Genomic DNA, 26,513 nt, shown 5'->3' with positions numbered 1-26,513 from the left:
TATATATATGTATAATTAGTGCTTAATTTTTGAGAGAAACTGCTCGTTTAATTTTATTTCATTACTCGCGAAGTAAAATGTACAATAAAATGCGGTTATGATAAATTAGAACATTGAAAATCGGATTTCGAAAATAATATATTTAAAAAAAAATATTTCTTATTAGTTTTATAAATTCGCAACACTTATATATTTATTTTCAAGTTTTGTCGATCTAGTTAATATACGAATTAAAAAAATTACTAATACTTAAAAAATCATTAGTTCAGCCAACATATACAAATTCGATGATATCAATCTGATCTAAATTCACAATTTCGTTGTAAAATGTTGCGTATTTATGTCGCGGTATATGTGCCTCGGCTTTACATAATAGCCGGACGCACCATATGTGGTATAGTCTGTCAAATCCCTCGAGTACTTAAAGTTAGATTACCGTAAGATTACAGCGAGAATGGTAATTTTCTTCACAAGCCTTATCGTGACGTAATAGTGTTATCATTTTTTGGTCATAGCAAAATTAATTCTATACAAAAAGTTCGTTCTATTTAATTATTAAATATGGATTTTATAACATAGATCTTTTCAGTATTTTATTAAAATTCTGTTAATTTATAAAAATAATTACATACACATATAATCGAAATTGTAATCTTTTTTTGATTAACGATTGATCATTTAATCGTCACCGATAATTATTTTAACCCTACAAATTAAAAATATCTATTAAATATAATTGCACTAATTAATCAATAATCATAAACCACTAATTGCAATAATTATGTAGCTACATTTTATCTATTATTTCTATTTTGCAATCGAATCGATAATTTTAATTAAAATAGTATAATTCTTACTTCGATCTTAAAGTCGATATCGTTATAAAATGTAATCGACTGTTTAATCAGGTGTCAAAGTTTTCTTGGATAAAGCTTATGATGAATTAATTTAATTTGCGCACGACGTACATATCTTCTCATAGCAAATTTCGATCAAGTGCTGTACATATAAGCAACGGCTAATATATAAATGTCAGGGAAACGATACATCATTCCGATATATGAGAAGAACATAGCAATGAGGATTCTATCAAGTCACGTACATGAGTTCATTTCGTTCGTACCGTTCTATTCGTTTATTGATAATATTTTATATGATATTATTTTACACGTTTAATTAGAAATTGAATTTATTATAAAGAATTTTATAATATAATATAATACTAATTTAAAATGAACACGTTTAATTTTTATTCAGAGAAACAGAGAAAAATATAGTTTTTTACTTTTTTTTTTTTTACATAAATTTCACGAATATCGCTTCGAAAATGTTAAAAAATGTCTGAAAAAGCCTGTTTCGCTTTGATATGATTTTTTATTGAATTTGCTCGTGATGAAATTTTATAGTCGCATATCTATATTGCGTAAGAGGCACACACGTTCGTTCGCGCCGCGCAAAATTCCCAAAGCGACTGAAACCGCGGATAGACAATCACGATAACAATGGCAGCAATGACGAGCGGCGGAAAAAAGGACTTTTCCGAAACAAAGGCGCTTCATCCGCGATAGTAGCAAAACGAAGGATTGACGAAATTCCACCAGGTTAAAGAATTCCGCTGCTGCTTGCATGCATGAAATGCATTACGGTCTCGGTGTTAACAAGCATCTCTGACATTTTTTTAACCCTTTAATCTCTTAAGGAATTTTATCTCCTCTCATATGCTTTTCAATATTTTATATATTATATTGTGATATATTTTATATGCAAAAAAGATTATACACTTTTATAATTCAATTTTACAAGCAATAAAGATTTATATATATCTCTTATAAATATTTTTTGTATCGCGCGCATTTTAACTCTTTATCAGAATAATGTTCTTTCCAATGGAGAAATGTAAATATCGCATAAAAGATCGAAAATAACACGAGCACACCAAGAAGCTTAAAAGAAGATCTCTCCAAACTCCGTAAAATTTTTAAAATAATATTTGCGACTTGCTCGAGAGGAAAAACATTGCTTGGTCGTCGGACGTGCAGTGAATCTTCAATTGTTCCTTAGTTTACTTGTCTAAGTAAAGTATGAAATCAAGCATTCTTAGGATTCATGTAATGTTACGAAATTGATCGAAACACAATTTCGATGGGGAAAGTTAATTGCATGCTATCAATAAGTTGCATAGTATAATTCAATATCTTGAATTATAAAGTTTAGAAATATCCTATCGCGACAAAACTATATCAAAATTAAGTTCAGTATAGCGTGTGTTATCATTAGCAGATGTCACCAATAGATTATATCTTATAAAAGTTTGATCTTGTAGATTGAATTCATCCTAAGTGTCATCGGAAAGACGGAAGAGATAAATATAATACAGCTTTTAATTACATCTGTAATTTTACTTGATTATCTCATTGACTTTTCCATTAAAGTCTAACAAACTTTCAAAGTAAGATGAAATAATTAATCTTCTAAGCGAAGGCTAGAAAACGAACAGCACTTCATTTTGATTTTGCATAAACGAAAATGATGTTCTTTTCATTTCTTTTCGTCGCGGAATAAACGTATTCTACTTTTGATAATGCTAATGAAATTTAAATTAATTGTAAGTAATTGTCAATTGTAACATGAATCTCGTTATAATAATTGATCAATTATAAAAAAAAGGAATTATTATTTTTATCGTATATTCTAATAATAAGAGTTAAAAATACTAATGTAAAAATGCTGCTGTTAATACTAATAGAAGATATAGTAATGTAATGGAATATAATGTAATATAGTAATGGAAATGGACATTTACATCTAAATGTACTACGCATATTTTTGAGCAAACATTTTTTGCAAAATCATGAACCTCTTTTTTAGCATGACTCAGAAAATTTTTATTTCGTACAAAAATGGCGAGAGCGATAAAGATGATACTCTCACTTTGTACATACAAGTTTGTGCTTTTATTCTGTGTATAGATGTTTTATTAAGATAAATAATGCTTTCTAGAAAAGCTGATTTATAACTTACAATAATGGTTGCTAGCTGCATACTAGTTCCGTATAGATAGTGCAATAAATTTACGAAATTTACATAATGCACGTATAACGTGAGCAAAATAATATGAATATTATTGAAGCGATACTATTGCAATCCGGCAATAAATTATCGTTATCGCATTATATGTATTTATCGCTTGCAATGTAATTATTCAAAACATGCCAATCCGCATGCACCTTGGAACAAACCCACGAGATTTTAACTGCAATCTAGTAATGTTTAAAAAACAAACAAACAGTAATTTTTAGTCAAAACTCTCAAAGTTAAAAATATTCCGCAATACAAATTTTTAAAGCGCACATATTTGTCGAAAAAATCCGAATCTCGCTATTTCTATTTTCTAAATCATGTTTCGAGATAAAAAAGGCTGGAATTGTTAAGGATATGCTAAAGTCAAAACTTTATCAATCACAATGATCCCATAAAATTGTAATAAGCCATAAACCGACCGGAATGATATCGAAACATTACAAAACGTTTCTCTAGTTTTTTTTTTTAGCTGCACGAGATGACGTCTCCAGTCAGGCAAATAATCCTATAAAAGCGTCACTCGTTGCTCGTTCGCGTAGTTGTATTGATCATCTTTTGTTGAGTTGCTCGTAAAAACGCGCTAAAACCGTTATTGGAGAAATCCAGAGGATCCATCCAGTTTGATCTCCCATCCATTCTTATAATCCACAATATTTGCACTGAGAATTCAATTTTGCCAATACGGGATATATGAATGCTGAGCATCACAGAATGTATCATTTATGTTATGTGTGTATTTAACACAAACCGAGTGTCCAAAAATTCCGGCTTGCATTTTAAATGATAGACTGTTTGATAAATTTTAAAAACTGATATTTTATATATAATATATTTAAAAAATATGTTTTAAAAAATATTGACTTTAAAATGATTAAAGCATTCATTGCTTAAAAGCGTACCATGCGTTTATCCAGTGTTATTCATCAAAAACAAGTATACTATACCAATGAATGAGATTTATTATATTGCTGTTGGATTTATTAGTGTATGTAACATGCGTTATATATTTAAAAAATGATATTATTTATGTATTTATTAATAGTTGTTAAACCAAATAATTGGTTTGTTAAATTAATTTGCATTTATATTGCTCATAATTATTTTTGTAGTAAAAAATATTAATATATCGATAAAAATGTAATATGCTAACGTTACCGTAGATTATGTCTTCCTATCGGAAAACACGTAAGCAGCCTGGATCAATTTACAAAAATCAAGTTCGTTATACAATCATATTTCTCATTCTCTTTCCAATAAAAAAAGCATATTTACAGATTAGCCTATGAATTATTGCACTTGTAATTATAGAAAATTTTCTTCGACAATATTAATCTATTTTTTTTTCATAACCGGTCTTACGTTGGAATAAATATCGAATAAAAAATGTTTATAACTTGTTAGCAGAGATAAAGTAAAACATGAAATTTTTTTATAGAGAGAGAACAACATTGTTTTACATAATAAAATAACATCGCTTTATGTAATCAAAAAAGAGCAATTATTCTGCTCTATATAAGACTATGTTTACGTTGAGGGATGAATTCCAATTGATACTTGGGTTTATTAAACAGTGCAATCTCATCATATTGTCTCACGTAAATGCTCTTACAATTCAATTTTTGCAAGATACATATCCACTGGTAAAGGCGGATATTGTGCGTCACACTATTGTTTAGCAAATCGTATCTGCATTTTATTTACATATTCTTATAATGAGTACAATATATCCGTTATATACGTCATATACCACTATGATAACTATGGAATGGATATAAATGTATCTACATTGACGGTGAAGTTGCAACGGTAAACAATGTATTGTGGAATCGGCTCGGTTATATTAGTTGTCGCTTTATCGCGCGTATGGAAACATTTCATATGAAAAAGACGCGACTGACGCATACATATCGGCGGGAAAGTTTTCGTGTCGAAATCATTGGTGTAATGTGACTTTTACACAATTAAATTTTAAACTAGACTGAATTATCGCAATAAAATAAAGTAAATAATATAAAAAAAAATTTGGTAGATCTTGCAAATAAACATATATAAACATAATTGCAAAATTCTTATGCAAATATAAAATATATTTAGAAATGTATATGATTTGATTTGATTTTATAATAGAATTGATCCCACGCAATGAAGAATCTCAAAATAACTAGCGCAACGCTTTAACATTCACATGTTTGGCAAAATTGTTCGCTTATCGTTCGGAATTCCATAAATATCGCACGTAGTAGCGTTTCCGATATGCGATCAGCGATCGTTCGAATTTACCCATGCGTGACTCTTATCAGCCTGGGTACACAAATTTTATAGGCCTAGCATTCGCGCAGTATCACGCACAATGTATAGATGATAAAAAAGAGAGACTATTATCGCGATTGACTATCACCAACATTGTTCGAAAACCAATAATCGCGACAGTATTCAATCGATCTACAAAGTAGTAAGATAATATTAATACAGAGTGAGAAAAATAATTTGTATAAAATGCAATTGCGTTATCATGGTACATTTCGCTTAAAAAATACAAATGTTTAATAATAAAATTAATATGAAACAACAAACTGAAAGATTAAATGAATAATTTTTAATATAATTTTAACAGGTTAACACATTTACGCGATTCTTTCTTTTCTTTTATTACCATTTCTTTTTATTCCACAGTAATATTTTTTATCTTTTATGTCATAGTAAGACTACCAAAAATTCATTCCTCAATTTTTACGCAGATGTAATGATACCGAATAGTATTATTATATAAATAGAAAAAAATTAATAAGAAAATAGAGAAATGCAAAAAGAATAACGTCAGATTTTGAACGTTCTTTAAAAAAAAAATTTAATTTTAAGTTAGTTAAAGGAAATACACATCTGCAAATTTTATAACATCGTAATATTGATGCGCGTGTTAATGATAAGGAAATATTTTTTGGCAGACTGCAGATAGTACTATATTTCATAGAAGATAAAAGGTCTTTGGCGCGAACGGAAACAAGAAAACGGCCGAGATCTCAAGGTTGAAAGATCGACACAACACGACTACAGTTTTCCGAATCGAAACTCGATTATCGCGTTATTAGATTTGCCGTGGCACTACCGGGGGCACAATTATCGGGAACGTGTTTTCTAGGGAAATAAATTTTTATCGGACGTTAACGATATTAACCGCGCGCGCGCTATACTTAGCATGCCCTTACGTTGTCACGTAGCTTTTTTTTTTTAGATATGATTTGATTTATCCCACCCATCTCGTTCAGCGCGTGGTTACGACTAAGTAAGCCGGGGACGATAAATGCGACGAAATTACGCAGATTTATAGCTCGCGACTTCTCTCGAACACAGTAAAGTGAAGACGGCGGCGCCAGAGTAGTCTAATTCACATTAATGGCTACTAAAGTAAATTAAATGTGAATTTTAAACGTTCTCTGTGAACGTCAAATCTATATAGAGTAAATTCTTGTTTTCTTTTTACTCTCAATATTATTTTAAAAAAATTAAAATACATAAAAATGATCCGTATAGAGTAAAGGTAATAAAGAAATACTATATAAATAAAGAAATATACCATTTAATTTGGAATAAATACATTAATTTTATCTACAATAGCGCAAGGATAAAAAGCAAGAGAGATCTCAACAAAAGAAATGCTTTCAAAAATTTCTCAAATGTAAAAACACATAATTTGCAAGATTTAACAAAAATATTCAATATAACAAAAGAATTCCTTCTTTATCAAACAAATATTTTAACATTTTTAACAAACATTTTGCACAAAGTAATAAAACAGTGCGAAATTTGTTATTCTTGCATTAATTATACATATAAAATATGTATAATAATTTTGATTGATATGATATCAAAAAAGAACAGAAATTCCATAATACTGAGCCATAAACGTGTCGTCTCATTCGCGGATGAAAACAAATACGCGTATATGAAATAACGGTCCGTGGCCATCAATTATTTCAAAAGGCGGATCCAATTATCCATCCATACTACGGATACTGTTCAAAGCGCGTTATGATTATACCGCAATAAAATACTAATTGAAGAAACATCAACAAATAGAAAAAAGATAAAATAAGCGAAATATAAGTAAAAATAACAAAATGACAAAATAAAAAATTTAACTATATATCATATAATATTTAAACGCCGTTTCATTTAGAAATCATATTTAGAGATCACAAATTATACGAAATTAAGCGCTATTTGTGAAAATTATTTAAAACTTTGCAAAATCAATTAATGATCTATTCTCTTTCTTTGCAGTTTCATATTGTTTTAATAGAATAATACGAAAAATTCTTATAAATATTAGACAGAACTACTAGTTGTTCTATTTAGGACGTACGCAACAATTTCAAATCCATCGCTAATGCCGCTAATACTTGAACGCTCTGTTTGAGTGTAAAATGATTCTGCTTGTATATTACTGTCGTCAAACGATGGCAGAATGTTCTTCGTGGGTTGCAAGTTGAATAGTTTGTTAGCTGAGAATGCGCCAACTTTTCTCCATATATATATATATCGCAGAGGCCATTGTTTCATCTTTCACGTCTTCAACCAGCCCCACAATCTCACCCCCTTCATCTTATTTACTGTTTCATCTAACGGCCAACTTGCTGCGTCTTGATGGATGCTTGGTAAGATATAAGCGATAGTTTCAGGAACAGTACCCTCCTTGTTCGATTAAAATGTAGCTAAGTAAACGATGAATTAAAACTGTGTTGTCTTATAACGGCGCGATAAAACCTCGGCAATTTAAATCTAGAAATTTTGATTTTTGAAAATATATGATTGAATTAACTTCAAGCTTATAAAAACTTTCTTATGACAGTTTTTATGGAAGGCCTGGATCAATATGAAGCATATGTTACATGTTTATGTTTATAAAATGAAATGGCTGGAAAAAGGGCTTAGTAAAAACACTGTTTCAGGCACAATAGAATGGATGTAAACTTTCAATGCCATCATAAAAATAGCACGGAATATTTGAAAACAACTACAACTTCGATGGAACAGCAGTTGTCTCAAATAAAAGCTTTAAATGCATATTTTTCAAAACACTGTTTTCACTTACTATGCTCTTTCGCAAGTTATCACAAACAACGTAATATTCGCAATTACCGTTGCGTGCTCGTAAACTGAAGTGTTGAAAATTTACTGGAGACTGAGAATTTCGCTCCGTCAAATTAGAATCTCACAGTGAAGATGAAATGCTTGCCCTGAGCGAGAACTTTGAGACAGCTATTTGGCACTCAATCTGTTGCTAGAATATGTGAGGTGATAACAAGTTACTATCGTATAATCAAGAACGTTTCTCTCCTGAGGTTTACTTTAATCCACGAGCGTATGTATGAAGCATATATATGTTGAAATCGTGGTACATAATTCTCTATTAAATGATATAAGAGTGGTCTAATAGTAGAACATTGAATATAATTCCGAATGATATAGAAAATACATATAAATATATTGATTTATATTCGCATCTTTATTTATTCTTGTTTATTCGTATTTAACGCTAAATACGCTTGAATTCCTCTAGTTTAATATTGAATTCCACTAGTTTATGGAAAGCAAATATTTAAATGAGAGATTCGAATTGTGTTCATGTATGTATATAAACTATAATCCTATATAAATATAATCCTTATCTAGATTACTTTACAGAAAATTGTATAGTACTGGCGTTGCTATCATTCCATATTAATTCATCATTCAAGCTTCTAATTATAAGAGAGGGAGATTATAATATTCAATTTTTATAAATATAAAATTAATTTTTAAAACATAAGTATGTTAATTTCTTTTAGATGCAACCAAAGATGACCGTCTTGTGCACACTGCTGGCATTTGTAATGGTCGTCGCAGTTTTGAGTCTCACAGTCGATGCAATACCGCACAGGTAAAATAAATCCCATTTTCTTATAAAAAATTAAAAGATAAGAAGAAGCTCGAGAGGGACATACTATTAAATACTATCACAGTAAAGATAACAAGTAAATGAAATCATACAAATTATATAGATATATATATCAGAATCTATGTATCTGCCTGCGGCAGATTTTTCTCTTTTTCTCTTTCAAATTTTCTATAAAAAGAAATTTTCTATTAAACAAGAAAATAAATTCAATTTAATTATCAATAAAAAAAAAAATTAAGTAGACACAGTAAAACTTTTAGCTACGCAACAAATTTAATAGGTTACGCAAAAGATCGCGATACGTAAAAATAATTTTTAAATATATTCATAGAATATCAAAAAATGCAAATCACGCGATTGCTCCGAGCGCGTACTTACAATTAAACGAATATATTGGACAAGAATAGAAGTCTGCTTCGAATAGTTTAACCCAGTTCTGTTTGACGACAAACTAGACCATAGAAAGATATCCCGGTAACTGAAAGTGACTTGCCGAATGACATTTTATATAATCACGAATGATTTTAAATTCCTCGTAGGCATACCTATTAACGTCCATTTTGTTTTCATTCTATATTGTATTAGTAAGTTGTCTTTTTATTGTTTATTTATAATTTCTGAAACGTTCTTTTGCGCATTTTACAACATCGCTTTAAATCGCTTTTAGCTTTAAATATCAAAGCAAATTAAATTACATTTTTCATATGTTTTTCTTACGTCATGTAATATCAAGTCTATCTGTCGCTGTACGTGATTTTCGCAATCAAAGTTAATCGATTGATCCAATTTTACGCACGCAGCCATGAAAGTTACTGGGATCAGCAGGATGACATGGACCGAGACGAGTTTTTAGAAATACTCTCTCGTCTAAGTCGCACCGTCATGAACCGCCCCGAAATGGAAAAGTAAGATAACGTATTGCAACGATCTTTATGTTAGAATGCATAATCTATTTTGCCATATTCAGACAATTTTTACATGCTTTTTATAAGATATTAATTCCATTAATTATAAAGAAATAATTTATTTTAGAAAGGGCTTTATTTTAAAAATATCAATAACGTATTTTTTTTAAATTCAAAACGTATTTGTACATAGAAAAAATTTTTCATTAATATAAGAGAAATAACAGGGGAATTACAAGTGACATTTATGTCAATTTTACCGCGTGCCTTTTATATTTCTTAAAAGAGTAAGCATGTTTCGGGGCAAAGTCCTTTTTAAAATGATCGAATTCAAATAGTAATGTAGTAAGTATCGAATCGTACGTTCGCAGCAGCAAACGAGGATTGGATCTGGGTCTCAGTCGTGGTTTCAGCGGTTCTCAAGCGGCGAAACACTTGATGGGACTTGCGGCGGCGAACTATGCCGGCGGTCCCGGACGGAGGCGTCGCTCGGAACAGGCGTAGATCGCAAATACGATCGCTGATGCCGAGAAATTACTATCCATAACAACTATCCTTAACAATGTCACTTTTGACTCGATCCTTCTACTTTGTCTCTGTCTCGAGCTTGAACCGCCATCGATCTCGAAATCGCCATTGCCAGTGGCGTGACTGTGTGTATAAGCATGCATTTAAATCTCCCCTCTATATTAAATATTCCTGCTCTTTCCCTAAATAAACCTTAATAGAATGCGCATAAATATATAAGCGTGTCCATCTTTTTAGAGCATAAATAGTATAAGTTCATTATGAGTCAAAAATTACAATAATAGTAAATTAACAATTAAAATTGACAAATTTGATTAATTTTTCATCTCTCTTTAACTGTTGCATCTAAAACTCCGTTTTTTTTTACTCCTCTATTTAGTTGCACCACTGGCCATTCGTGTCTGCTGCATTGTTAAATTGAGAATTATTCTATTTTATATTCTTTTTGTAGAGAGGATATGCGCGATAATGTTCCTTGATAGGGATGCTTTTATTTAAAATTAATGTGAATTAAAAAGAATATTTACATATTTTTCAAATTATGAACAAACTAATGCATATCAATAATCGTTTATTATATAAATCCAAAATATAATCTTATCTTAGATTAAATATTAATTAATAAATATATCTTTTAAATAATTTTACAGTCTCTAATTTAAATAATTCAAAATAATTGATTCACGCACGTATTTGTGCATTAATATCGGTTTTACGATAATTTTATGAATTAATATAAAGATTGAATAATTTTTAAAATTAAAATTTATTTTCCTTTTTAACTGACGAGCAAAAATTCAAAAACATCTTAAAAGCATCCTCATCGCTTCTTATCATTATTGCGTTTTCCTCTTTTTTCTGCTACATTTATTTATTACGCATGAACTTTGTGCGGATTAGCAATCGTGGCGTAAGATAAATGAAATGGATAGACATAGTATTTTGCTGATCCAACAGTAAGGCTCCTCCAAGTCGCGGGTCCGCGAATCGATGACGCTCCACTTCCGGGCTGAATTTATTCTAGTCATTACTATCTGCAATTGAAATCGTATACTGCGACGAGTTCATCCTACGTTTCTTGGAACGAACTATGCTAAAGAGACTTTTTCCCTTAATCCTTAACGCGCCTGGAATAATTTTTCTCCCGCGCTTCGAACGCTCGCTTCGTTATACTTTCATATCGTATTATATGATCGCTTAAACTTTTTCGTCCTTTCGTTCTTTTTTCTTCCTCAATATCTTAATAACTCTTGTAAAAAAAATTGTTGTACTTAAACTACATATAATAATTGTAATGGATGTTGCGTTTGTTAGATCGCATTCTCAAATTTCGTTTGCGCCAACGAAACGTCAAGTAAATATTTCGCATAATGCGCGAATTCCTCATCGATAAAATGTCGATTACAGAGTTTATGATCAGAGTGATGTAAAGAACATCATAGTAAAGTTTGAACAATCGCATTTTTTATTTCATATGATTTTATATGACAACTCTCGTGGCATGTCGAGTGGAACAATTTAAGAATCCTACTATTATACTTAGATTATTTTATTTTTATTAGCTCAAACGTCTATTTATAATACGCCTATGTAACATGTAATGTGCACTGGATGCACCGCGCTCACATAGAAATCTTATAAAAATACGATGTAGAAATAGTAAAATCTCGTGTCCTTTTCCGTGTTATAAACTATCTTAGATTTAGTCCGCAGATCAGGAGTGTGCAAATAATTTATTCAAAAATTTAAAAAAAATATATGATAAGGCAAAAATGTTTGACAATGAAATGTTCGTCTTCAATATTCTAGCGCGTATTATTTTCGCGCTGAATTATGTTACAAAAAATATTATATTACAGAAATATATGTCAATAAAAAATAAAAGTGAAATGTTATTTATGACTTTTGCAATTTAATCATCTTTCTAAAAAAAAAAAAACAATAATTCTACCTTAATTGTGCGACGTAAATATTTTTTAATTATTCATTAATAGATAGCAGATTTTGCAATCACAAATATTAGAAACAGTTTATTTAAATCTAAAAAAATATTCGTGATAGAGCAAAATTTAATGCGCGATTCGATTAATTTTGATTTGAACTATATAAACATGATTCTTCCTTTGACATTTGGATTGTGCACTCCTGTCAACAGGTGGTAACCAAAGCGCACAGTAAGTGTCGATAACGATTCTATTAATCACGCTCGATAATAACACGCGATATAATTGACTTGGAGCAACGATTTGTTAAATTACTTATGCATCATGCAAGATTCTCTTAAGTCATACTTTTTTGCAGAATGTACAGAAATTTGTGTTTATCATGTTTAAAAATAGAACACTAAATGCGATGTTCGATATAGATATTACGTATAATAATCACACCAAAGCTTAGCTCAATTATTTTTTTATTCACGAAATATTAATATATGTTGTTATATAATCTGTAAAATAATATTAACTAATAAATAATTTAATAGTTAGAAGCAAACCGTAATGTTATTATAATAAATGATATTTCTGTCATTTGGCATCATGTGACTTAAGAGCCTGTTGCTCCAAATCCTTAACAATCGCATGCTCTATCAATGTACGCGAATTTCGATTCATAGATAAATTATCTAGTACTCTACAAATAATTGTGTGTCTGTGGACGAAACGATTCGTTCCCTTAATCGTAAAATCTAATTTGGTTATCACCAGAACAAAGCGCGTGAAATCCACCTGCGTCTTTTCTGTATATTATAAAGAGATTTATTAAGCCTCTAGTAACAACTGATCGTAAATAAAAGTTACCTACTTTAACCCAGCTATACGCACACATTATTTATTCCAATGACTCATATTCTCATATTCTCATATTCTCTACGAATATTTAATAATTAAATACGACGCGACTTATCACTGAATTTATTTAGGATAGAGAACATGAGTACTTCTCTCTAATAAATTATTCTCTAATAAATGACACAGCAAGCTTTTAACATAATCAGTATCAATAATCGACAATCAAATGTATCATTGAAAACTCATTTAAAACTATTAATTGAAAACTTTTGAAGCAGTTTCAGCAGAATGTATTTGAGACATTGAAAGAATGGCACATACTTTATTAAAAATAATATATATATATATATATATATATATATATATATATATATATATATATATATAAGAAATTTATATATTTATATTTATAATAATATGCATTATATTTATAAAAAATAATATTTTTACACGTTTTAGTCATTTGAAAAATTATTTGCATAGTATTTGTGAAACTGTCAATCAATATCATCAGTCGTCGCGAAAAATTAAAGTCATTAAAGCACTTGATCAAACTCATCGCCACACCAAAGATGTTACACGGTCATCGAATAAGAGATACTCACATTAGAAAGATAAATGTACATTTATATCGTGTTTACGTAAGTGTGACACACGCAACAGCAAACACAAAGACATCTGATAGCCGTTCACATTCACAGTCGATCTTTCAGTCGTGTGCAGCACGCATGCTGCGAAGAGGAACGCAGTTCTTATCCGCTCGAGGTTTTTTGATCAAATCGTGATTATAAAATATAATATTAGAAACTCGATCTTGACCGACTGCCATACATTTTGGATTGCGAATCACGAAGCGTGCCGCGGATCCATGCGATTCTGCATGACGTGTACATACACACATCACGCATCTCGCATCTCTTTCTATTCTATACTTTTCATGCGACGCGATACCGCTCGAAGCGACGTACTCCAAACAGTCACAGTGCCGTATCATACATGGTGGATTTAGTAAATGCAGTCGAAGGTTCTACATCGTAAGTGAACAAAGGTAAACCATTATCACACCATTATCACTCTTCAAAAGAAGTATTTTTGTATTTTTTATATATTATTAACGATAATCACGAAACACGTATATATCTGTTATCTTCGATTGAGAAATAAGTCTTTAATCTTTCATAGATAATACGCTGCATAGATATAGGCCGATGTTAATCAAATGTTAATTATTTAAGTGAATTAACCGCCGCAATTTTTTGATCAAATATAAAGTAACTTGATATTTCTATCTTTGAATTAAATATTGGAGCTGATGTTTTTTCAGCGTCTCTAACGTGATATAGTGAAAAGAAATTTTTTAACAAAGTTTGCAATAAAGACTTTAATTTAATTTTTAATTTAAATTATTTTTCATTTAATTTAGATTTATATTCATTAAAACATATCAAAATTCAGTTAAAAAATATATATTTCTTCTTATCGTTTTTTAAATTGATGTTATTGTTCAAATCTAGAATCTTTTTTCACTGAAATAAAAATATATATGTTAATCAGATAATAAATTAACAAAGTTGATGCAATCAAATCTCTATCATGCAAAATATCAACTCTCCACACATGCACACACACACACACACACATATAGATATATATATATATATATATATATATATATATATATATATATATATAATTTATATTTATCATTAAACTTATTTTATACAAAGGACAGTTCTCTTGAATCCGATCGTAGCAATGATGATCGTATTGCTCGACTCATTATATTTGCTGCTAATGAGCGCTCATTTACGATCTAGTTTTCTGATCGAAGAAGTTACAGGATAGTCACGGGAAAACGTGTAATTGGTTCAAATGGATCGGGTAAAAGGACGAACCTCGAGTAATTGTCACTCCAGAAAGCTTGGCATTTGCGTGACCGTGGTTGTACTTGGGACCTTTATTGGTTGGATGCTATTAGCGTACACGGCGGTTGCCTCTCCGACTACTAAACATGACACGTTACAGCAAGTGGTGTTTGTAAGTGACTTGTTTGTAACAATTGTCATCTGTTATCTCATTATCCCGCTCTCGCGCGTAATGTTAATTTAATTTTGTAATATTAAATTGGATAAAATTAAAGTTGGTAGATATAGAGATATTTAATTAACGAATATTATTTAAGTACCATAAATGTATATGATAAAAATGTAATATTTATTAATATATATAAAATTAAATCTATTATATATATATAAAATATCATTTTAACTATGAAAAATAGCATTTAAACGAATTTGTTTAAAAATTTCAAATGTAGTCAAATATTCGATAAGCGATAAATAATACAATTAGTTTGTAATTTTTAGCCAAATAATTTTTTTCTAATATATAGAAATTTTTTATTTTTTGACAGTTGTTTCGCCACGGCGACAGAACTCCTACAGAGACCTACCCTAAGGATCCTTATATAAATTACTCTTGGCCTAATGGCTGGGGCGCCCTGACCAAGGTTCGAGCTAGATACATAAATAAATATACATAAATATCGTTAAATCGAGACGCTTCGTAAATAATAATAATAGATAATATATACTCGCCATAAATTAAATCGCATCTCTGCACACATAACACGTATCGAATATAAGACGTGCAATCGAGCGCAAATAATAAGATATGGTACATTATCAATTTTGAAATTCGCTTTTAGAGAGGAATGCTTCAACTGTATGACGTAGGTCAATGGATCCGCGAAGAATACGGCGCTATAATCGGTAATAAATTCGAAAGCGCAACCACGCTGGTGCGTAGCAGCTATGCGGATCGATGCATTATGTCAGCACAGGCATTACTCGCCAGTTTGTTCGCACCAAGTCCCGAAGATATGTTTTTGCCCGGATTGGCTTGGACTCCTGTACCTGTACACTCGATACCACGAAATCTAGACAAAGTATAAACGATAGAATTTTAGTATAAGGATAGAATTTTTTAAATGCGTTAAAGCCAGAAATCTTAAGATTTTAGACCGAGAAACAACTTTTTTGCAACATTATCGTAAAAGAGTTTTCTTTATAGTAACTTAAAACTGAAATTAAATAAAATAGTTTATATATTACCAAAAAATATTATTAAAAGTATATTTTTTCAATTCGAAAAACAAATATTTTTTTCACATAAAAATTTAAATAAATTACAAGAATTACTCGTTATAATATGCAAATTTAAAAAAAGTTTATTTCTCAAGGCAATGATATTACAGCTAATAACGGTGAAAGCACCATGTCCCAGACTAGACGAAGCTTTAAAACAGGCTTATTTAGATGAGGCAAGAAGATCAGGCGCGAAAATGGCCGAATATTACAAAGAACTGACAGAGCATACTGGTCAGAATATGAGCACCATCACCGATGTCGAGTTTCTTTATAATACTCTCGAGATTGAGAAGCAACATGGTTTGCAACTGCCAAAATGGACGCGAAAGTTTTACAATAACGAGATGCGCGAAATAGCCGCTCGTAGTTTGGCAATCTTTACCGACAGCACTATTCAAAAACGACTTCTGGGAGGTACGACGGTATCTTTGCATGATTAGTACCGCACCAGATGCGCTTTTTAAACTGCATCGCAAAATCGTTAAAATATTGTATACCGTTACAAAAGACCGTACAAATTCTAATATTGCCGCATACATTTTAATATTTCCAGGTCCGCTGCTAAAGGAGATTTTATTGCATATGGAAGAAATCAAGAGAACCGATTCTAAACCAAAACGATCTTATTTTTATTCCGCCCACGATACAACTATCGTCAACGTGTTGAGGACGATGGGATTCACGAACGAACTTTTTAAACCCAATTACGGAGCAACGCTCATACTCGAGCTACATTTCATCAATAATAGTGCTGATCAGGAAGTGAAGGTATGGTTATTCGTATCGTTATTATCGTAAAAATTTATGATATAACCATGAATATTTTTTGTAAGAACAGAAATTGTTTCGAAAATATTACATTTGAGAATGTTTCAAATTCTCAATAAAAATTTTATTATATTTGAATTTCATTATATAACAAATTAAATAATAACTATGTGTATAATTGCTAGAAATCACATCTACTTAGTATAATTAATCAATGATTTGCGATTATAATCACTGAGCTAAAATTTACGCGGGATTTTTAAAATAGCCTACATAACATTATCGTGCATGATAAAAATATATTGTACATATTTATCATATATTATCTCTCTAAATGTTAATATTACATCATTTATAAAATTATTATTTTATAAATTTTTTATTTAAAAAAAGAAATTTTATTTCTATATTTTTTATTTACAGAATAATAATTATATTTATTATTTTATAAATAAAAAGAAATGAAATCTCTCTTTTACAAATAAAAAATTTATTAATAAAATAATAATTTTATTAATCATATAAGGTTAACATTTAGAGAGATAATAGATATGTTATGTGTATGCAATATATTTTAATTCTATATATTTTTTCTTTATTATCATCATTCTTTATTATCATTTTCTTTATTATCAGGCACTATATTTGAATAATTCGGAGACGAAAATTCCGCATCCTTTGGAAATTCCTAATTGCACGAGTCCGTGTTTATTGCAGAATCTGAAGCAAGTGTGGCGCGAAGTAATCCCAAATAATTGGGACGCAGAATGTGAAATATAAAATGTTTTTCGCTAAATTTTTCATATTAATTGTTTTATATACTTTATGCATATCAATTTTTCTGGTCACCTTTTGACGTGGAAATTGCTGTTACATATAAAAGGAATACAAGACTTAAAATGTTAATATATTTATGAATATATGAAAATAATATATCATGTATTTTTAATTTCGCGTATAATTATACATTTCATGTATAATTAATTTAAATATTTAAGTTAATATAAAATAAGAGCAATTATATATTGAATATTTCTCTAAATATTGCATCTTATAATTGTCAATAAATATTGATACTTAATATAAAAATTATAATAATTTATGCATTTATATAATATCATCATCGACTAATAACGATTTATATAATGGATATAAAAGATACTTGAATAAAAAAAAAATATGAGAGAAATTGCAAAGCATCTTGTGTGCATAACAGTAATATAGAAAATTTCATTGTACTTACCAACATGGATGATCTGCTAATGAATGTGTACTTCGTTTTTTACCTGTATATAGAGATGCATGCTGATGAAGGATCTACGAATCTACGAATCTGTAAAAGTAAAATATTATATTATATGTATTAAACATGCATAAATTCATATAATTTGAAAATATGCGTATTCATTTATAAAATGTGCATATGTATTCAGTATGAATGGTACAAAGAATTTTACACAGAAGGCGCCTCTGACACATTATTGCAAGGTAGCGTTATCGTTAAGACACTTATCAAAATGGAATGTGTCAGTATTTTATACAAGATCCGATAAATGATAAGAAAATATCTTTGGCGATGTCTATATTGACATTAATATAAGATAGAAATTTTTATACATGAGAAATCATATTCTGTAAAAAAAATTTTGAAATCTAAGAAAATTAGTATTTCTCCGAAAAAATAAATTTTTATTATATTATTTGCTGTTTTCCAATAAAATATAATATATTTTTAAAATAATTTTAAATTCTTTCTTTTAATGTATATACAGTATTTGTTCAAACTATTAACTATACTCTTTATTTTGTTCATTCTTATAAAATGTTATTTTCAAATAAATTTTAATTTACTCTTTAAATTTCAATAATTTTAAGAAAAAACTTATTTATCAAAAATATTCATGAATACTATTCTGTTTCTTAGAGAGAGTATAAACATGATCAAATGTATAATATGTTGCTGTATAACTTGGTATCTTAGTAAGCCAGTTGTAATTCAAGCGAAGCTTGTTAAATGGACACGAAATCGTTTAATCGGGATGTGCCTGGTTTGCTTATGCAACGGTTGGCACTGGCTATTTTACATATCATTGTGTAATATCGTATGCGATTAGTGAACTATTTTCTGTTATATCTAATAGTGCATGCGCAATTACTAATTAAACAGTGCATTGCGTTTAGTACAATATAATAGAAAATATATCTCTCTGATCAGTGTGTTTTATTTTCTGATAATTTTAAAGAAATATTTTATCGTCATATTTAATCAAAATGCTTTTGAAATATGACTTATTATGAGAAATGATTTAAACGATAACAATAGTAATTTTTTGGCAAACAAATAAAAATGATTTGAAGAGAGAATACAAATATTTATTATAATAGTTTCATTTTTTTAATTACATTCAATTCAATGATGTTTCAATTTGAAACACGAAACTTTCTGTCTCTTTTCAGGTGGGTTATAAAAGAATCTATTAATTATAATTAAAACTTTTCCCACGCACAATATTGCTTCATTTATTTTACTCTCTGCTATTTCCGCGATATATTTTACTTTTTAAGTCAAAGCAAGTCAAGGGAACTGCTATATATGTAATATCATTTATTTAATAAGAAAGATAAGACAGAAAGCTTAGCTTGTTCTTATCTTCTTCCATGATTCATTACTTGATGATTTAAATGCCGCAGTTTTATCGCTATGCTCACGATTCAATTGAGTGCACTATATAAGGGAAGGTCATAGTTATCGATTGTCTTTTGACATGGCCACACATTGTTAACATTACGCCTCTGTGTCGTTATGTCACTGTCATTCACAACTTTACTATTATAGAACATAATAGTACTATTACATAACTTACTGTTAGTACGTAGAAGGAAATCTGGAGTGATTTAAACACACACACACACACACACACACACTCACACTCTCTCTCTCTCTCTCTCTCTCTCTCTCTTTCTCTCTATGCTTTCTACATATTTTTATCAAAAGAAAAAGTTAATCAATTTTTTTCTTCGTATCGATCTATTAATTTGCTATTAATTTGTATTTTTTTTATTTTTACAATTTTTATTAACAATTTATATTATATACAATTATATTATATACAATTTATTATTTTTACAATTTATATTAACAATTTTTAGTTATAATGTGAAATGTACTCTAACAACTGCTATAATTAAGAAAATAAATCCTCTGCTTATTAATACAATAGGTGGAGATAAAAATTGAGGAAAAAAAAGAAGGGAGAGAGCATTATTTATTCGGTGCTCTCAAAATATATTTTTGGGTAAGAGATTATATGCATATGATATGCATATGATAATAATACGCAATATTTGCAGAAAATTGATGCAAAAGAGTGATTCGATATATACATAAAGATATGTTAAAAGAAACTGTCCGCATAATCGAGTGTAAAAGAGAGTGAAATTCTTCATTTAATTCTTCTTCCTTGAAGATTTAAAACAGATTTCAATACAATTTTCTAACAGCACTGTATCCCTTCTAACCTTGTGCCTTCATTCAGAGAAAAATTCATCGTACCTTGATATATCTCTCTGCATACTTCGCTAACCTTCATTTTGAATATGCACGGCAATATAACAATAGAAAATTTTCGCGAACGAATCAGATACGCGTGTAATTTTTTTTAGATTCGATTTACCGTCAACATATATCGCGCGATTCGCCACCACTTGCGTTCGCGAGTCCCACAGGTTTGAAAAATAATTTAGGTATAAAGCGACAATTTCGCACTTAACGGACTCGTGCTCAATTTCAGGCATCAGGGCATACAGATGTCGAGTGCCCGAAATGTTGCGCGAAAATTTTTAATGAATATATTTCGCGTAAAAAAGGCAATAGTAAATATTTAGAATGAAAAAAGTCTATTGGCATTTATATAATCGCGTTGTCTTATCGCGATTCTATGAGTGCAAATCATGTCCGACAGTATACGTGAAATAAGAAAAAAATAGATATATAAGATAATATAATGATATTAAATACATAGTTTTATCTCGTTTTTAATTTATGTTTCCTTTCCTCGTGCAATATTTTCTATTTCTTATCTTTTATTTACTCCGGATGAAACGACGAAGCATTCCGCGATAAAGTATACGAGATCAATGTGAAATATTAAAGTTATCGCGCGCAATCTCTTAATCGACCTGAATTCGCGCATGCAACTCTCGCGTTCGTCGGCTAATCAACATCGCGGAAAAGCGATTATGCGATTATGCGAGGTATCTCGAACTTCGTATTATTAAGATTGACTAATAAATTTTTAAATTGCAAAAATCATTAACTAGAATATTTTCCAACTCTTTTCTACATTTCTCTCATAATTTTGCTTTCATTTACTTTTGTTCATCCAATGATCTTTACTATGACCTATTTCTTTCTACTCAACAAATTAATCTGTACTTGATAAATTATAATAGGATTAATTCATCAATGGATAAATTTAACTATGATTAATTAATAATTATAAGAATGCAATCCATATATATATAAATAATGTAAATTCGATTCCACTATATCGTCTTGTTTATTCATTTGCGCCTTGACAATTGTCAGTTGTCAGTCATGCTGTCAGTCGATCACGGAGAGAGAGACAGAGAGAGAGAGAAAGAGAGATCGCATCGCTCCGCGACTGTGCACGAGATACGCGAGGAAGGAGGAAGGAGGAAGGAGGAAGGAGTGCCTGCCAGAGATCCAGTTCGATTTATCAGTGCGACTCCGCCTCGCGATCGTTCGCTCGCTTTTTCAGTTCGTTCTCTCGAACTACTCACGCTTCACGCAACGTGTCTACCGTCTACCATCGGTTTGCGTCATCATTAACGATTGTGTCGAGCGCTCCTCTGCCATCACTACTACCATCACCACCACGTCCTCCGGAAGTCCGCGTTGTACACGATCTTCCGCAGTCGATGTGCATACGTCACGTCGGCAGCGGATCGTCTCGTCGTCGTCTTGACTAAGCGCTGCACTTTCCCATTAGTCCGCATCGGTCTTCTCGCGCTCTAGCAAGCGCGCCCATTCAACCTTGACTGGCGGATCTGAACAAAGGTTGGTGTTCTCTCGACCTCGGCCTTCCACAGTCCTGTCCGTGTGCTCATCTTCACAGTTTTTGCGTTTTCGCACTTCGCTCTTCATTGCACGCGTTAAATATTTTATTTCGAGTCTCGGAGAACCGAGTCTTGAAAGGTATAGTAAATGGAAGGAGGTGCTATGTCGGAAAAGAAGGTGGTACCGAGAGCTTGCAAGTGGTCGAGAGTTAAATATTTTTTCCAGAAATGATGTTTTTCAACGATATTTTTTGCCTTTATAGAAGCACAATAAAATCTAAAGTGGAATACTTTGATTTATAATTGACGTGATTTCTTTAACCTTTCTAGATCAAACTATTCCAATTTTGGAATAACAGACTTTGAATTATCTGTAGTACTAGTCTTGTCCACAGTATTTTAAATAAAGAAAATATATTTTACAAGACTTTAATGGTGTTTACGAGATGTTAATTAATAATATAGAGCAATAAGTTTATATAATGTGAAACTGTTAATATATACAATGTTACTATTAAATAATAAAAGAATATTTTGCTTGTTGCAGATCGCCAACATGTTTAGCTGGCTAAATCGCGAAGAGAATAACAAGCAAGATCTCTTCGAAAATGTTACTGAAGGTCTTAAGAGGATATATAAATCTAAGTTATTACCACTGGAACAGTATTACCAATTCCATGACTTTCATTCACCACAATTGGATGATCCAGATTTTGATGCAAAACCCATGATTCTCTTAGTCGGGCAATATTCAACTGGCAAAACTACATTCATTAAATATTTATTGGAGAGAGAGTTTCCTGGTATTAGGATTGGACCAGAGCCTACTACTGATCGATTTATAGCAGTCATGTACGATGAAAAGGAGGGTGTTATTCCTGGCAATGCCTTAGTTGTAGATCCAAACAAACAATTTAGACCACTTTCAAAATTCGGCAATGCATTCTTGAATAGATTTCAATGTTCGACTGTAGCTTCACCTGTTTTAAAAGGCATATCTATAGTGGACACACCTGGTATATTGTCTGGTGAAAAACAACGAGTAGGTGTTTTTTTTATATAGCTTAGTCTTTGATAACTTACTTAATAAAAGATATATAATATTTGACAAATATGCTAAAATTTCTAAATACAAAATATTCTTCTTTAAGGTTGACAGAGGATATGACTTTACTGGTGTTTTAGAATGGTTTGCTGAACGTGTAGATAGAATTATATTGTTATTTGATGCTCACAAACTTGATATATCAGATGAGTTTCGTAGATCTATTGAGGCCTTACGTGGGCATGATGATAAGATTAGAATTGTTCTTAACAAAGCTGATATGATAGATCATCAACAACTCATGAGGGTATATGGTGCATTAATGTGGTCTTTGGGAAAAGTTTTACAAACTCCAGAAGTAGCTAGAGTTTATATAGGCTCATTTTGGGATCAACCATTAAGATATGATGTTAATAGAAGGTAAATCTTTTTTTTCTGTATTAATTTATTATATTATATTGTATTGGTAAATCATATGCATAAATCTTTTAGGTTATTTGAAGATGAAGAACAAGATTTGTTCAGAGACATGCAATCACTTCCAAAAAATGCTGCATTACGAAAACTTAATGATTTAATCAAACGAGCACGCTTGGCAAAGGTATGTAAAGCAAAGAATTTATTAGATTAAAGAATTGATCAATAGTGTATTTTAAATTGAATCTAGCAAATTTTAAATAAATCGGTAATTCTTATTCATTTACAGGTGCATGCATATATAATAAGCGCCTTACGAAAAGATATGCCGAGCATGTTTGGCAAAGATACCAAAAAGAAAGAACTGATAAAAAATTTGGGTCAAATTTATGATCAAATACAAAGAGAACAACAGATTTCACCTGGTGATTTTCCAGATCTAAAGAAAATGCAAGAATGTTTAGCACATCATGATTTTAGCAAATTTAATCCCATTAAACCTAAATTATTAGAAGTAGTAGATAAAATGCTCGCTGAAGACATTGCAAAGCTTATGGCTATGATACCGCACGAAGAAGTCACCACAGTTTCGGAACCACTTATTAAAGGTATCAATTTTCAATGCATATTGGGTTTTTTTTATCTTAAATAAAATCTCTTTTTAAAAATTTCTTTAATGTTAAAGAAAACTGGGGAGATCTATGTAATAATCTCAAAGTTTTGCTAAAAAATAAATAAATATAATTCATTAAACAGTTAATATAAAGAAGATGTAGTGATTGCATACTTTGACTTATTGAAAAATATTCATATTTTATTAATTAATCTTAGGAGGTGCATTTGAGGGTGTAGAAGATCAAGTTAGTCCATTTGGATACAAAAGAGGAGAAGGAATTGATGCAGGAGCAGGTGAACCAGAATGGATTGTCAATAAGGAAAGATATAAATATGATAGTATCTTCGAATCACTTGGACCACAAGATGGAAAGATTACAGGAGCGGGTAAAGCTAATTAAATTTTTATATATATTTTATACAAATTTTTAACATATTTATTTTTTTTAAATAATATATCTTAATTTTTGCACAATTCTTTGTATTACTATAGCGGCTAAATCGGAAATGGTCAAGTCCAAATTGCCGAACAGCGTGCTTGGAAAGATCTGGAAACTCTCAGACATTAATAAAGATGGGTTCTTAGATTCTGACGAATTTGCCTTAGCTATGCATCTAATTAATGTAAAACTCGAAGGTTATGATCTCCCGGCTGAGCTGCCAGACCATCTAATACCACCATCGAAACGCGATACATAATATATTCTTGTACCGTAATTTATTACATTTTAAAAATGGCATGCGCGCATGCGGTTTCTTGAAGACTCTAGAAACCACAGATATTAAAATGATTTGTCAAGCGTGCGCTGATTGATGCCATTGGTTCACAGGTTTGAGAACTATAAAATTATACTTTTATTACCAGCTGTATCATATTATGTGTATACTATATTATTCTAATAATATCAAGGCCGGGGAACATATACAGCTTGCAATTTTAAGAGAAATCTGTGCAAGATTGACTAGTGTGAAATATATATACGGTATGTTTCAAATAATATATTTCCGAAATATATATAAATGGAGATAAAAACTATACACATAGTATGCCATGCTTACTGGCATATTAGTATATAAACAACTTAGAATATTTGCTTTTATTTAAGATATTAAGTTGTTACAATTGAAACTTTGGCCTTGGAATTGTATTTGTACTTTATAATTTCGTAATTACATGTCCTAAATTGGAGAACGTCATTCGATCAATGAATCTTAGAGAGCATTTGGTTATACTACAACAAATAACTTTTTTCTTTTTTTTTATGCAGGATATTTCTGACAGATCTGATCTAAGTTTAGAAACATCAGTTTGCAAATAACATAAACTTTGACTTAATGTCTGAAAGTACTTTATTTAGATAAAATGTATACAAACAAATATTGATTTTCTATTTAGAATTAATAGAAAATGTTTCCAAAATTGGGTCAAATATTTTAGAATATCTTGTATACAAAAATAAAAAGAAAGTAGACAATGGACATTTATAAGAAGATAAAAGACTGGATTAAAAATGTAGACTTTGCATATTCTAAGAAAAAGAATAAATTTTTGAATTCTGACAAAAATTATTTGCAATAATGAAAGAAATTTATCGTATTCTATCTATCAATCAAAAAATTATAAGAATGTCTGAATTCTTTAAATTCTAAATAGAGAAAAAGAAATAAAATTCTTAACTAAATTCTAAACTGACCAAAAAACATATTTAAAAGTTTTAAAGTTTTGGCGAAAAAATACACAATTTTGTTCAGTCTATGTTATTTATCAATAAGAAGTAATACATACAAGACAAATTATTTTAAGTTGTAATTTTTGAATTTATTTAATCTAATTTACATTGCAGCTAATATCTGCTGCTCTATTATATTATGCTATTTTACCAGACTTATTTATATTATTAGATTTGTCTCTTCTCTGCAACATTGACCAAAGAACGACGTTAGAAATAAAAGTATATCATCCATGTGGATAATATCAAGAAATTTCTAAATATAACTTATATATTAACATTGGCACAAATCATACTATTTATAAAAATTTTGATATTTAAATACATAAATTTTTCTATTTTATTATGAACAAAAGAACTAGGAGAATTTTGATATTGTGTATATTTGTTATTTTTTAATTATATGCGCACTGTAAAAACGGCTCTAATATTACTTTATTGAATTCTCGATTGCATTTTTCTATTAGCA

At 30.1% G+C, this 26,513-nt stretch overlaps 3 protein-coding genes and 1 long non-coding RNA gene across 10 annotated transcripts in view; 3 read left to right on the top strand and 1 right to left on the bottom strand.

The window, feature by feature from the left end:
* Window positions 1-13,259, top strand: part of LOC126859316 (diuretic hormone class 2) — a 33,622-nt gene extending 20,363 nt beyond the window's left edge. For both annotated transcript variants that reach the window (XM_050610454.1, XM_050610453.1), the window contains exons 2-4: window positions 8,910-9,001; window positions 9,820-9,924; window positions 10,296-13,259. In XM_050610454.1, the coding sequence (XP_050466411.1) occupies window positions 8,910-9,001; window positions 9,820-9,924; window positions 10,296-10,428 (330 nt within the window). In that variant the 3' untranslated portion in view covers window positions 10,429-13,259. The remainder of the gene's footprint in view (window positions 1-8,909; window positions 9,002-9,819; window positions 9,925-10,295) is intronic.
* Window positions 13,260-13,697: 438 nt separating this feature from the next.
* On the top strand, window positions 13,698-18,395 carry LOC126859268 (lysosomal acid phosphatase-like). 5 transcript variants are annotated; one of them, XM_050610379.1, is made up of 7 exons: window positions 13,698-14,275; window positions 15,082-15,278; window positions 15,655-15,750; window positions 15,949-16,188; window positions 16,498-16,804; window positions 16,944-17,158; window positions 17,795-18,395. In XM_050610379.1, exons 2-7 carry the CDS (start codon window positions 15,114-15,116, stop codon window positions 17,936-17,938), a joined length of 1,167 nt encoding a protein of 388 aa, XP_050466336.1. In that variant the 5' UTR covers window positions 13,698-14,275; window positions 15,082-15,113; the 3' UTR covers window positions 17,939-18,395. The 5 variants fall into 5 exon arrangements, with proteins under 5 accessions (XP_050466336.1, XP_050466337.1, XP_050466333.1 ...); XM_050610380.1 differs by having other exon boundaries at window positions 15,073-15,278; XM_050610376.1 differs by having other exon boundaries at window positions 13,698-14,289; window positions 15,073-15,278.
* LOC126859323 (uncharacterized) lies at window positions 16,032-22,080 on the bottom strand. Its single transcript, XR_007688791.1, has 3 exons — window positions 21,962-22,080; window positions 18,402-18,491; window positions 16,032-16,179 (listed from the first exon to the last, which is right to left on the bottom strand). It is a non-coding gene; the product is annotated as an uncharacterized LOC126859323 (long non-coding RNA).
* LOC126859251 (EH domain-containing protein 3) lies at window positions 21,687-25,574 on the top strand. Of its 2 annotated transcripts, none has more exons than XM_050610337.1 (7): window positions 21,687-22,238; window positions 22,785-23,279; window positions 23,389-23,702; window positions 23,775-23,883; window positions 23,989-24,307; window positions 24,531-24,701; window positions 24,808-25,574. In XM_050610337.1, the coding sequence occupies exons 2-7, from the start codon at window positions 22,794-22,796 to the stop codon at window positions 25,011-25,013; spliced, it is 1,605 nt and encodes a 534-aa protein (XP_050466294.1). In that variant the 5' UTR covers window positions 21,687-22,238; window positions 22,785-22,793; the 3' UTR covers window positions 25,014-25,574. The 2 variants fall into 2 exon arrangements, with proteins under 2 accessions (XP_050466294.1, XP_050466295.1); XM_050610338.1 differs by having other exon boundaries at window positions 22,229-22,376.
* The last annotated feature ends 939 nt before the right edge of the window (window positions 25,575-26,513 follow it).

Source organism: Cataglyphis hispanica, chromosome 3, assembly GCF_021464435.1.
Source record: "Cataglyphis hispanica isolate Lineage 1 chromosome 3, ULB_Chis1_1.0, whole genome shotgun sequence".
Taxonomy (NCBI): Eukaryota; Metazoa; Arthropoda; class Insecta; order Hymenoptera; family Formicidae; genus Cataglyphis; species Cataglyphis hispanica.
Note: the sequence above shows the minus strand (reverse complement) of the source record. Positions and strands in the feature narration are given on the sequence as shown.

What these genes read in the sequence shown, in the direction of transcription:
- LOC126859251 (XM_050610337.1), top strand. Translation starts at nt 22,794, where the DNA reads ATGTTTAGCTGGCTAAATCGCGAAGAGAATAACAAGCAAGATCTCTTC. An exon ending in TGTCTGGTGAAAAACAACGA is followed by an intron (nt 23,280 to 23,388) that starts GTAGGTGTTTTT and finishes TTCTTCTTTAAG; the next exon opens with GTTGACAGAGGATATGACTT. An exon ending in AGATATGATGTTAATAGAAG is followed by an intron (nt 23,703 to 23,774) that starts GTAAATCTTTTT and finishes TAAATCTTTTAG; the next exon opens with GTTATTTGAAGATGAAGAAC.
- LOC126859268 (XM_050610379.1), top strand. Translation starts at nt 15,114, where the DNA reads ATGGATCGGGTAAAAGGACGAACCTCGAGTAATTGTCACTCCAGAAAG. An exon ending in CGTTACAGCAAGTGGTGTTT is followed by an intron (nt 15,279 to 15,654) that starts GTAAGTGACTTG and finishes ATTTTTTGACAG; the next exon opens with TTGTTTCGCCACGGCGACAG. An exon ending in TACCACGAAATCTAGACAAA is followed by an intron (nt 16,189 to 16,497) that starts GTATAAACGATA and finishes ATGATATTACAG; the next exon opens with CTAATAACGGTGAAAGCACC.